Source organism: Muscardinus avellanarius, assembly GCF_963383645.1.
Source record: "Muscardinus avellanarius genome assembly, chromosome: 6".
Classification (NCBI taxonomy): domain Eukaryota; kingdom Metazoa; phylum Chordata; class Mammalia; order Rodentia; family Gliridae; genus Muscardinus; species Muscardinus avellanarius.
Window position 1 is genome coordinate 14,171,472 of NC_137791.1, and position 14,098 is coordinate 14,185,569.

At 40.8% G+C, this 14,098-nt stretch overlaps 1 protein-coding gene across 1 annotated transcript in view; it reads right to left on the reverse strand.

Annotated features, from left to right (window-relative positions):
* Positions 1-1,246: 1,246 nt before the first annotated feature.
* The window catches only part of RNF150 (ring finger protein 150), a gene marked incomplete at both ends in the record, with an annotated part of 239,918 nt that continues 227,066 nt past the window's right edge, over positions 1,247-14,098 (reverse strand). The window contains one exon of the mRNA XM_080697372.1: positions 1,247-1,365. Within this exon, the coding sequence (XP_080553498.1) occupies positions 1,247-1,365 (119 nt within the window). The remainder of the gene's footprint in view (positions 1,366-14,098) is intronic.

Consider the following 14,098-nt stretch of genomic DNA (forward strand, 5'->3'; position numbering starts at 1 on the left):
CCTCTTTTCCTTTCTCTCTTATCATTCTCAGTTGGAATAAGATTTGATTTATTAATTTCCCATGATGCAATTTTTGGTTCCAATGATGTATCCAATCATACCTCACTCTTCCCTTGGATTCACCTAAGTCTTTCCATGTGGTCTGGTGAGGTGTAACAGAAGGGCGTCACAAGTCAGATAAAATCTAGGTGTTACTGCAGCCTCTGCTCTATTTGCAATCAGGCTCAAAAAAATATCTGAGAGCTTCTCTAAAGCCTCCAGCTCCTGCAGAACCCACTTGCGGAGTGGATAAACTGCTCTAGTCCTGGGGGAAAACAGTATCAACAGGCATCTTGCTTTCAATGGAAAGATGTGGTATCAGGTTTTCAGTTTAGGCCTGAAGCCCCAGATGCAGGTACAGAAGGTTGGCATTCACACCAGGGAGTGGACTTCTGAGTTCAGAACTTCAGCCAAAGACCCTAAGACCTGGATGAATGGATGTGTTTCCCTGAAGCTTCCTTGTCCTGTCATGGTGAGCTCTTGACCCAGCCTGGCTAGTGGGAGCCAATGTGATGGAGCGTAGATAACACGCAGTGGCTTCTGCAGGTGGAGAGCTTAGTGGTGGGGTCTCTGGGAGCTGAGACTTTTCAAGAACTGAGATTCTTAAGAAAGCTGGTTGTGTTCTGCTTCGGGGTGCCGAGGCACTTCTTCCTCAAAGCCATGCACACTCCATGCGGATAGGTGAAGACCCTAAGTTTCAGGAGATGTCATGGGAACTAACTGTAGCAGGAACTGGTGCTTCTGAACAGAACTCCAAGCAAGAGCTGGGGCAAATCAAAGGAAAAAAAAAAACAAAAACAAAATATACATAGTCTTTAAAACAAAACTGCCAAAGAAATCAAACAATTTTCAAAAACCAAGAACAACAAGACCTGGAGAAATGGAAACAAAATGAAGAAACCCTACAGGTTTCGTTTAGTCTCTGTTTTAGGAGCTTTTGAAGTGCATCTCTACAAGCACAGGGGAGGGAAAATCAGCTTTCAACTTCCAAGCCGCTGAGGCCGAAGACTGCCGGAGACATGGAAAACTGCATCCTGATTGATGAGACGTTGGGTATTGCTTTTCATTACCGTTCTTGAACGGAGCATCCCGGGTTGCCAAGGTGAGCCGAAGGGGTGTGCGCTTGGTTCCAGTCTTGGAGTACTCCTCCCTTCTGGCCTCTTGGGTCCTACTATCTCCTTTTTTTTCTTCTTCTTTATCTGTCATTTCAAGACTTCACTTCTTCACAGTCTTGGTCAGTGGAAAGTTCTACATCAGATAGTCCCACCTCCATCGCCATGATTAATGAGATGTCTGAATCGCTGCTGACGGCTGGCTCCTGCTCACCTGGAAGAGAAAGCCAAGGTCATGGAGAACACCGAGATAGGTACTTGGAGATTGATTATGTTAATACAATTGCTTTTTAATATTTCTTCTAAAGGCCAACCAAGAGAAGGTATAAAACAACTTATTATTCGAAAATTCTAGTTAGAGCCTCATCGCATACTGTGCCCCCAAATAAATTCTAAATGTGTCGACAACTTAAATGTAAACAACAACAACAAAAAACTGATAAGGCTAGAAGAAAATATGTGTAAGCATATTTATAAGTAGAAAACTATTGATCTAATATATCTAAAAGGGCAAGAAGAGCAATACAGCAATTAAGAGTAAAATATTGATAAATGTGGATAAAAATTAAAAAGTTAACACATAATATAAAATCAAAAGGCAAGCTGGGCGTGGTGGCACATGCTTGCAATACCAGTCTTGGGAGGCTGAGATAGGAGGATTGCAGGTTCTAAAATAGCCTCAGCTACTTAGTGAGGCCCTGTGCAACTTAGTGAGAACTTAAAGAATAAAAAATAGGACTGGGAGTATAGCTCAGAGGTAGAATGCCCCTGGGTTCTACTCCCAGTAACACACACACACACACACACACACACACACACACACACCAAAAAAAATTAAAAGACATCTATCAGATTTAGAAATTTGCAAAAATTTCTTCTAAGATTATTGTGTGTGTGTGTGTGTGTGTGTGTGTGTGTGTGTGTGTGTGTTGCTGGGTATTGAACCCAGGGTCATCCTATATTTGCGCTACACATCTAGCCCTATTTTATTTTTTGTTTGGAAACAGGATCTTGCTAGTTGCTGAGAGCCTCACTAAGTTGGTGAAGCTGGCTTTGAACTTGCAATCTTCCTGTCTCAGCTTCCCAAGTACTGAAACTAGAGGTGCACACCATCACACCTAGCTCAAAGGATTGTATTCTTAACATATAGCATGCTTTTAAGTCAATATTCATAGAAGAGGGTATGAATATAGAGGGTGAAAATAAAATACTCCCTTTGGTCTATGTAATCTTCACACTTTAAAATATATCACAGTTGAAAGTACATTGAGACAGGTACATTGATACATTGCATACAGAACTGTGAAATTTTTTATTATGACATAAAATTTGAATATATATTGAATTATGATGTCAATATATGTAAAATGTATATTAATTAAATCATGGTAATAAACATCTCTATCTTTTCAAATATTAATCATATTTATGAGAAATTGAGAATTTCATACTCTTCTAGCCATTTCCAAGTATGTTATAGATTGCTTTAACCAATAGTTACCCTACTGTGCTATGGAAAAACCAACAGTAATTCTTCTAACTCCATTTCGGTACTCCTTTCTGAACCTCTTTCTGTCTTACCACCCCTTTGCCCTTCCCATTCTCTAGTGGTCACCATTCCATTCTGTTCTCCTAAGAGATTGACTTCTTGGAATTGTGAAATTTTCACCTAGCAACTACATTTCTAGCATGTATTATAGACAAGTAGTTGCAGATGCAAGACTATTGACATAAAAATTATTTATAGTAGTAAAACTTTGCAAGTCACTTAAAGTCCAGTGACAGAGAATATCTGGATAAACTATGCTACTTCCAAAGGACAATGTTCTTATAACCATAAAAGTGAAGTTTCTAAAGAATTCATGGTTATTCGAGTAAAGGCTTATTTCCAGTATAACAACAGAGTGTTAATTAAAAACGGAAGGATTCAGAGCTTTACATGTGGTGGACTTGAGGAAGAAAGTTAGCTGGAAGCAATGCTAACATGAATTGGCTCTAGTTTGGGGATTTATTTTTCATTTTCTTAAATGTTTTTTTTCCAGGTTCCCCTTCCATATATTCTACAATGAACCTATATCACACATTCACTGGAAATGTATTTATTGAGTCCCTACTATGTGCTAAAGATATACTGCATGCTAAGGATGTGAGAACAATAAAATTCCTGTCTTCAGGGAGCTCCGTGTCTAGTTGGCAGGCAGACCATTCACAAAATAATCACAACACGAAGGAATAAGCACTTTTAATGGATGACTTACCAGGTCAGGGAGGAGCAGATAAGAAGGTCATTGTATTCATGGGATAGGGTAAAATGTCTACACTGAATCCCAAAGGACAATCTAAATGTTAGTTGGATGAATAAGATGGATTAAGTTTTTATTTTTTTCAGTACTGGAGTTGAAACCCAGGGGCATTCTACCTTCAAGCTACACTTCCAGCCCTATTTTTATTCTTTATTTTGAAACAGGGTCTCACTGAGTTGCAGAGGGCCTCACTAAATATCCGAGGCTGACCACAAACCCCGATCCTCCTGTCTCAGCCTCCCAAATGCTGGGATTATAAGCGTGCGCCACCACGCCCAGCTGGAATAACTTTTTAAGCAATGGTAACAGCATGTACAGATGGCTGGAGTGATAGTAATCCTGGGCAGACAAACATCAGAGAGTATTTAAATATGTCTGGAATTCAGGGTCAAGCCAGGGAGTGTGAGTGGGAGAGGCTGGGGAGCTGGGCTGCTGTGTAAAGACAGCCGTAAACTCTGAAGATCGGGTCTGTTCTATTACCCTGCAGAAGAAACACACAATTAAAAGACCAACAAGAATGTCTGTGTACTAAAGAATGAAGTTAGAATACATTTGCTCTGATAACTACTTCTATGCATATATATACACATACAAACATCTGTATGCATATACTTTTTTTCTTGTCGAGGCACAGTTAAGGATAATATCCAAGTTTCATGAAAGGCAGTGAATTCTTAAGACACTTTGATGGAAACAAAGAGAACTAACACAGCACTATGGCCCGAAGAATCAGTTTAAGAAAAATGATGTGTTTCACAGGGAAGTACCCAACCTAAAGACTAAGCTCTAACATCCCTAGCTCCCTAAGCGCCTGGAGCTCACAATGATGTAACAAGATCCAGGGCTAGGATACAAGTTGGGAAGCATCTCTAGAAAGATACAAGTATTTGATATTTGCAAGTGGTGGCTTTCAAGAAATATTCAATAAAACTAGTCATTTAGAAAAAAGACAAACTACGCCGGGCGTGGTGGCGCACGCTTGTAATCCCCGCGCTTGGGAGGCGGAGACAGGAGGATCGCGCAGGTTCGAAGTCAGCTGTGCGCACTGGCTTAAGAGACCCTGTTTCCAAATAAAAATGTAAAAATAGGTCTGGGAGTGTAGCCCAGAGGTAGCAGGGCTTCCAGGAACCCCAGTACCACCAAAAAAAAAAAAAAAAAAAAAAAAAAAAAAGAAAGAAAAAAGACAAACTAGATGTTTGCCTCCCATTTCACAACAAAAATATATTCTCTCTCCACATGCATTCTGGAGCCACGTGTGCCTTCAGTTCCTGATGTGTGGGGATTTCTCAGGGACACTGTGGGCTGGCTTTCCTTCTCCCTGGGCCCCGCTGCCCTGCTTTCGCAGCGTGGCGTGCTCAGAGCACTTTCAATCTGGTGAGAGTGGCACAGAGCAGGTCACAGCCACCACCGCCAGCCAGCGCAGGGCTTGCTCTGTTTCTCAGGGCTACAATGTCACTGACTGCGCGTCCCTTCAGTCCAGCTGCCCAGATGTTGTCCTTGTCTCTCCCTTCATCTACATGTCCATGTTCACCTCTGTCTTAAAAATCCATTGACCAGCCAGGTGTGGCGGTGCATGCCGGTAATCCCGGGACCTGGGAAGGGGAGACAGGAAGATAGCAGGCTAGAGGTCAGCCTTAGTAACTCGGTGAGAATTTCAGCAACCTAGTGAGACTCCATTTCAAAACAAAAAGAAGAGAGAGGCTTGGGGGGTAGCTTAGAGAGAGAACACTACCGGGTTCAATCCCCAGTAAAACACACACACACACACACACATACACACACACACACACACACACACACACAAACACCCTTTACTATAGTGTTTGAGGTCTCTGGGAAGACTAGAAGTAGTTTTGTGTGTTTCGAACCACTCTGTTTACACACTGGTTTGTTTCTAAAATAAAAACCAAATACACACACACACACACACACACACACACACACACACATATATATATATAAATATATATACATATATTTATTTAAAGTTTTATTTATGAAGCCAGGTGCTGGGGCACATGCCTGTAATCCCAGTACTTGGGAGGCGGAGGCAGGTTTGAGGCCAGTGCATGGTAACTTAGCAAGATGCTGTTTCAAAATAAAAAAGTAAAAAGTACCATAAATGAATAAATAAATAAATAAATAAGTAAATAAACAAAAATTAAAGCTGGGGTAGTTTACAGGTAGACTCTTCTGGGCTTAGTGGGATTAATGTATTATATATATATACACACACATATACACATATACACATATATATGTGTATATGTGTGTATATGTGTGTGTGTGTGTGTGTGTGTGTGTGTGTGTATAAAATCTCAACCAAGTCAACTTACAAGATGTCAAAGATTTTAGCACACAAACTGGAACGCCAACCAAGAGATCATCGACATAGAGTGATTTTTATGATTTCTCTATCAGCATAGTAAAAAGGAGGTGCCTATGAAAAGCTGACTTACAGTCCCACAGAGACAGAGCTCATTGCTACTTGCCAATGGTGGCTTCTCCCCTGAGCTCCTGGCTCTGGGTCAGGAGCCTCTGCAGAGCTCACGGATTCCTTCACACTTAGGTGTTTTCTAAATGTGAACATGTAAATTGGGGGGAGGAGGCAGAGGAGGCTAATTCAGGGGCTGCTTGTAACTACAGGCTGCTAAATGCGTGTGCTGATTTAGAAATGAAGACTGCTTTGCACAGCTCAAGGGAGAGGTGAATTCAAATCATTAAAAGACATATTTGCAGAGATGGTTCAATTCTTATGTTGCGACCCTATATCAACTTCATCATCTAATCACTTTCCATTTAAAAACTACTTTTAAAGACGATATGAAGACATCTAAAAATTCTTTAGTATATCCAGTGTTTTAAATTAAACTTGTCTTGTTCCATAATTTCTAAGAACAGAGTTTTATGCTTAAATCAAGACAGATGTTTTACTTTGAGGCCATAATAATATGAATGCAAAGTTGGCCCCTTAAAACATTTAGAAGGTTTGCTCTTGGTGGTATAATTGGTGACTATGATTAACACAAATGTTCACTAAATTTTTCCTCCTTCCCTGCAATAACTAATATAAAACTAATGAGAAAATAATACCAGCCTTTATTCAATACAATCCTTTGACATAGGTATTACTATTCTCATTTTATAAATGAGAATCATTTTAGTCTACTTGACCTAGTAGTGTAAGATCTACTTGATATACATTATTCTCTTGATTTTTACACATTGTAAAAACATTGATTTTTAACAGGGAATAAGCCTGTCTACTTAATATTTTAAGAGCTCACACTTGCTGCTAGGTGAACAACAGCTTGGCAGGAAGTGAATTGAGGGAATGCAGTCAGGAAACAACTGCTTAAAAACAAATGAAGATGGGCGTGATGGCGCACACTTGTAACCCCAGCATTCGGGAGGCTGAGACTGGAGGATTGTGGTTCACGGACAGCCTCAGCTACTTAGTGAGGCCCTCTGCAACTCAGTGAGAACCCGTCTCAAAATAAAGAATAAAAAATAGGGCAGGGACTGTAGCTCAGCGGTAGAATGCCCCTGGGTTCCATCCCCAGTACCACACACACACACACAAAAAAAAAATTAAGAAAACAACAACAAATGTACATAGAGGCTTGTTGTGGCGATTAGGGATGGGGACAAGAGAACACACAGAAGAATAATTTTAAATAAAAAAAAATCCACAGGAAAGTGGTGGGCTGGTCAATGGCAGCAAGAGTAGAAAGAAGAAAATGATCATGTATACTGAGCGCTGCAGGTGGCATTTACTGAGCCAGAGAAACTAGAAGAGGAACAGGTGTTGGAGACTAGTCCAGAATTGAGCTTTAATTATGCTGGGGATGACACACTCAGGGGCCTCTTAAAGGAGATGTGGGGGTGGCAGCTAGAGAGATGGGTCTGGAATTTGGAGAAGAGGCCATGACTAACATGACTTTGGGAGTCTTCTGCACAGAGGAGGTATTTTAAGCCATGGAAATAGATGAGTATCTCTAGGAAGTGATTGTAGAGTAGGAAGACAGACCCGGGAGAGATCTCCTTCCCACGAACCCTAGGAGCAAGGGCCAAATGCTCCATGACATGTTGTGTTTGGCCCACACAATTTTTTTTTTTTTTGGTGGCACTGGGGGTGGAACCCAGGGGCTTTTTTTTTTTAACTTCTGGGCTATATTCCCAGACCTATTTAATACTTTATTAGGAAACAGGGTCTCACTAAGTTGCTGAGAGCCTCACTAAGTAGCTGAGGCTGGCTTCAAACCTGTGCGATCCTCCTGTCTCAGCCTCCCAAGCGCTGGGATTACAAGTATGTGCCATTGTACCTGGCTGGCCCACATAATTAAAAAAAAAGTGTATTAGTTACCAATATTTAAAAGTCAGGGTGTGTGTGTGTGTGTGTGTGTGTGTGTATGTGTGTTCATAGGGAATGAACCCACTGGCATTCTATCTCTTAGTTACACGCCCAACTCTATTTTATTTTTATCTGGAAACAGGGTCTTGGTAAGTTGACGAACATCTCACTACTTGCTGGGGCTGTCCTTGAATTGGCGATGCTTCTGTCTCTGCCTTCAAAGTACTGAGATTACAGGTGTGCTTCACAATGCCCAACTAAAGTTAGAATATTTTAGATATAAATCTACATTTGATTGGGAGGCTGAGACAGGAGGATTTGTAGCTTCTCAGACAGCCTCAGCTACTTATTGAGGCTCTATGCAACTTAGTAAGACCTTATTTCAAAATAAAGGATAAAATAATAGGGCTGGGGGTATATCTCAGAGATATAATGCCCCTGGGTTCCATCCCTAGTACTGTAAAAAAAAATCTACATTTGAAATTTATATTGGAAAAAGCAACATCTGGCTATATCCACTTGATTTCCAGGTGGAAAACATTGGTGGGGGCTGCCTGTTTGGTTCTGTTTGGTTCTAGGTGGTGGCCACCTTCATCACACAGTCGCCTTCCTTGCTCACGTCACATCCTGGCCTGTGCAGACTCTGAGATCTCACATTTAAGGGAGGGGCAGAAGGACATCAGGAAGGGTATTGCCAAAGGATCTGAAAAGGGCCAGGGTGGTAAAGAGGGAAACTGGAGGAATACCATGTCATTCATTTCCTTCTTTTACATCTATTACTTTACATTTTTACCTCCTTTAAACCCACAAGCAAGGAAATGAGATGTTATGAGGATTGCTGAACCGGGGTGCACTTAAAGACTGACCCCAAGTCATCTCATGCTACGTCTTGAGTCTTTTGATCACCATGTTATGAAGTATCTGATTGGTTGGAGTAGAACTTACTCTATTTTAAATTGGGGTTTGTGACTTATCTTGTTATAACTACTTTTTTAATAATATTTCCAAGCCGGGCGTGGTGGCGCACGCTTGTAATCCCCGTGCTTGGGAGGCTGAGACAGGAGGATCGCACGGGTTCGAAGCCAGCCTCAGCTAGTGAGGCTCTCAGCAACTTAGTGAGACCCTGTTTCCAAATAAAATATAAAAAAGGTCTGGGAGTATAGCCTGGAGGTAGAAAGCCTCTGGGTTCCACCCCCAGTACCACCAAAAAAAAAAAAAAAAATTTCCACATTTGATTCTGAGTAAACTCCATCAGTGGCTTAACTGTAGTTGAGCAAAAAATTCTTAGTGGTAGGGTTTACTAATGCCATTTAGTTTGTAAATCATTAATAGCTTTGGTTTATCTCTTTCCTTTTTATAGAAAATATTACCCCCAAAGCCTAGATTTCCCTTTGGGAAACCTGCTGCAGCGGAAGTCCTGCTGTGGCTTTGATATAATTATCTATTACCTGTTGGTTAGATGTTAAATTTTGCCCAACATGAGAATATAAAAAAGACCGACCCAGAGATCTTCCCTGTCTGGTATTGGTACTATGGTTTGAGTGGGACCTTTAAATTGACCAGGTGGATTGATGCCATTTTTGCAGGAATGGGTTCCTGATATGAAGGACAAGTTTGGCTCAATATTCCCTTTGTTTTGGGCATGATAACTGGCCAGTCCATTGCCGTGTTTAACAAGATGCATTCAGAAGGCTCTCAGCAGATGTGGCCTTTTCGTCTGGATGTCCCAGCCTCTAGAGCCATGAGCTAAAGAAAATTTTATTGCTTACAGTTTTCTTGGTTTGTGGCATTCTATTATAGCAAGAGAAAACTAAGACATTTGGACCTTCCTGGTTTGTCCCTACTAATTCTCTGGTTCAGACCCATTTCATTGTCACGATTCCCATTTCAGAGTCCTACCAGGCTCCTTCATAAGCAGGAGGCCTTTGGTATGTGTTTGTAGAATTAAATTGAATTAATATTTTTCTCTGATTATGTAGGGACCAATTTTTTAAATCACTTTTTTAGTATTCTTAAAAATAGTTAAAAAATACTAAGTGGTTATTGGTTACTTAGTGCATGCCAAGATTATTTTGGGTACTTTAAATGGATTCTTTTTAGTTTTCCTCATTAATGATGACATAGAAAGTATTATTACTTCTGTTTTCAGAGATAAAACCAAAACCAAAAACTGGTAAAAATTCCTACGTTACTTGGTAGTTAGAATTGCAACCAGAATTTAAACCCACCTTTGTCTTACTCCAGAGTCCATGAGCTTGACCATAATCTATATTGTATTTGAGTGATGAACCTTAACCTTAGAATTAGTGGACTTATAGTGGCATGCAGATATATAAAATAACATATAGCTGAGCGTGGTGGTGCACGCTTGTCATCCCAGCATTCGGGAGGCTGAGACTGGAGGATCGTGGTTCACGGCCAGCCTCGGCTACTTAGTGAGGCCCTCCGCAACTCAGTGAGACTCTGTTTCAAAATAAAGAATAAAAAATTGGGCAGGGTGTGTAGCTTGAAGGTCAAATGCCTCTGGGTTCCATCCCCAGACCTGCAAAAAAAATACATAACATATACATTTTTGTGGTTATATACACGCACAGGCCTTTTCTGGTGTCCTGCATTCGATTCTCAAAGAAGCCACAACACAATTTGGTTAAGAGGTTCTGCTTCCTTGGTAAGTTGCAAGCAACAGAGCAGCCGAGTTTACTTATTTATTTTTAAATGCATATTTTGGTTTCCCTTTCCCTGGCTAGGTGTTCTATTAACTTGACATGGCAGCTTTCACTTAATTGTTTCTTCATGGTGGTTATTCAAAGCTACGGCAGAAAATTATCTTTCTCAGAATGAAGTTTGATATTTACTCTGCTGCCTGCCTCATGAGAGAGGCAGAGAGCAGTAGCAGGCTGGAATAAGTCCTCCTCTGTTAGGAATCAACAAACACTGCCCTGGGAATAAGTGCTCTCTGTTTTGAGAGAAAATAACATGGTGGTGACTGCAAACTCCAGGTGCCCTGATTCTCCACAAGGCTTGGTGTCACATGCTGGGAGCTACTTGGTCTCACATAAAAGTTTATTTTCCCTCATGTACTTGAAAAGTGAGGTTTCAAAGAAAAATGGCATCTATCTGTCCATTGCTACTGATGGTTATCTTCTTGAAAGTAGGACATCATATCCAATCAACCCTGTATTGTACAAGAGCCCCAGAGGAGAGACATTTTCAGCCAGACTGGTTGAATTATAATGTTGTAGACCTTTCATCTCCTCTCAGAATGTGGCGGTTCCTTCAGGGTGCCTCTATATTTTTTTCGTCATAATCATAGTGGTAAAATTAATTAAACTTTATATGTAGAGTCTTTTTCAATTGGGAAATGGGATCCTTGCATCCTTTGGCTGAACTTCTGAGAAGATAGACTACTTCTGAGGCGGCTTAAGTTTTCCTCTTTATGAGTAGCATCTTCTGTGAGATTGTCAGGCCTCTGGGCTACTTTCCTTAGACACTAGCCAAGTTATGAGCAGTGATGGCTAGAATGTATTGGCTCCTTCCTATGCGCCAGACACTGTGCAAAACAATGACATAGGCTACGCCTGTTGTCTTTGCAATAACACTTTGAAGGAAGTGTATAATTACCCTATAGCTGCTTCAGGTTATACATAAACTTGTATAAAGTTGGGCACATAGAAAATGGCAGGAGAGGGATTGTAACCCAAGTTAGTGCTGTTTTGAAAAATGTGCTGTTCTGGGGCAGCAGAACTCCCAGATTTCTATTGGGCCAAGCTGTCCTCACAAACAACTCAGTTGCTGTTGGGAACCAAGCACTCAAGGCTTCTGATATCAATTCATCCACTCAGCCAAGCGATTTCTAGAATTACTCAGATGTTACTGGCAATTTTCCCTTTTAAACTCCTGCTCTATAATTGCAAATCTAATACAAGGAAGCCAAATCAGGAATATTCTTTTTCATCTTTCAGAAAGAGAAGTTCAAAACTTTGTTTTTGTTTGAGCTCGGTGAAGGAGAATTCCCTTGAAGGTTGCTTGTATATTAAACTGGATCACATAATTGAGATTTCACTTTGCTTTGATCTCCAACCCATTGGTTTTCTTTCCCTGTGACACTTCATCCAGCAGGAAAAAGATTCTCTCTAGTTGCTTGAACTCTTTACTGATTTTCTTGGCAGTATGTACAAAAAGAAGGGATAACGTGATTTTTGCATTTGTTTTACGTTAGATTTTATAGGGAAGAAGAAAATTTCGTGAATCTTTGTGTTGTCAATAGCTACTTTATAATCCTGTTAGTACCAACTGTGGAGAGCATTAAGCATTAAGCATAGGCTCTTGATAATGGTTTCTGTGAATGGAATGAAGAAAGAGAAAGGGAGGGCTGCTGGCTGGATGTAGACACAGGCTGAGATCGTGCAGATCCATCCATTTCTGCAACTATACAAAATCATCTATAGGTCTCACTTGTTCATCAATTTATTTAATTGCCAATTTACTCAGCAGGTATTTATTGAGCAGTGCCAGGTACACAGCCCTGCTAATGAGCACTGTGGAGAATGTATAGATGAGAGCAATGCAGGCTCTTAATACAAGGTGCCATGATAAAGAGAGGTATACACGAAATGTTAACAAAGGGCTGGAGAAAACTTCAGCTCCAACTGGGGAACCCTGAGGATGCATGAAGGAGGTTACATGTAAACTAGCAGTGAGCATCTGATTAGTACTGGGATACACAGAGATAAGGGCAAGTGGTGTTTCTTTCGGGGGAGCCATGCACAGGCAGAAGTCATCAGAGCAGATTTCAAGGCTTATGAATGGTTTTGTTTGACTGTAGCTTAGTACATGAAAAATGATAAGCCATATGCCAGCTGTAGTCCATGGGTACTTGGCCCCCTTTCTGCCCTCCTGTGTTCTCTTCTGTTTCACGGGGGCTAGAAGGTTGCGAACTACATTGACCAGACTCCCTTTCGAGTCAGCTTTCTCTGAGGTTCTGCCAAGGAATCTGAAAGGCAGAAGGGTTTGGGAAGCCACTGCACTTCTAATTTAGGCACTTTTTAAAATCTACCTACTGAATGTCAATGGCACCCAGCTGTGACAATCAAAAATATCTTCAGGCAATGCCAATTATCTTCCTGGAGGCAAAAGCCATCCTGTAGTGGAGAACCATTTTTATTTTGTCTCCTCTGAATCAATAATTTCAAGTGACTTGCCCCCCGCTTTGCTGATTTTTTTTCTTCTGCTTAATTAGGTCTGCTCTAACAAAATTTTGAACTCAGTCACTATAATTTTCAACTCCAAAATTTCTGGGTTTTTTTGTAGTTTCTCTTTGTTGATATTCTTACTTTGTTGAGGCATTGTTTTTTTTCTGATTTTGTTTAGGCATCCACTCATTCTCTCCTTTAATTCATTAACCATCCTTAGGATCCTTATTTTGATTTTTTTCTTTGAAAATTCACATATCTTTGTTTCTTTAGGACTGGTTTCTGGAGATTTAATTTATTCCTATGATAAGATCATGTTACCCTGCTTATTTGAACATTATTGCTTATTAGCATTTGAAATATGTGCCATCTCTGCCAGTGTTTGCATTCTGGTTTGACACGGGTAAAGGTATTCACCAGTCAGCCTGCCCAGAAATTCTGGAGATCACTCAAGTCTTTTATGGGGTGTGTCTTTTCTAGGCATGTGCATGTAATCTACTTGAAGAAGTTTGTGAGTTTTGCTCAGGGTTTCTTTGGTATCTGCATCACCATAGCCTTTTTCTGGTGTTGTAGAAAGCTGTGGTAGTGGAGCGCCCCCTCGTGTTGGTCTCTGGGACTCTGGTGCATAACTAGGTCAAGTCTTGTGGACCTTTCTGTTTTCCGTGGTTCTTAATCTGTCACTATTCTCGTTTGTGTTTAGATTCAGGAAAGCTAGAGACCAGTCCCTCGGGGAGTGCCCCCACCCCAAAGCCAAAACATTGACCATCCCATTTTTTTCTCTACCCAGAGAGAAGTTTTGAGTCAAGAGTTTTCTCCAATGGTGTTCTGCCATCCTTGGGAAGGGGCTTTGGTCAGAGACTACCATGATTTTTCCAATAGCTTCAATCTGGTTGACTTCATGCTTGCCTGGGGGTACAGGAACCTCTTAACCATTTTCTGTAGTTCTTAGAAACACAATTAGTCCATACACTTTTGTTACATCGGTCAGTGTCTCTGTGAGCAAAGGATAGTCTGGCCTTCCTATTCTGCCACCTTGCTGACGTTACCTCCAAACTATTTTTTCAATGTGGCTGAACTATTTTTCTTATCTAAAAGCAG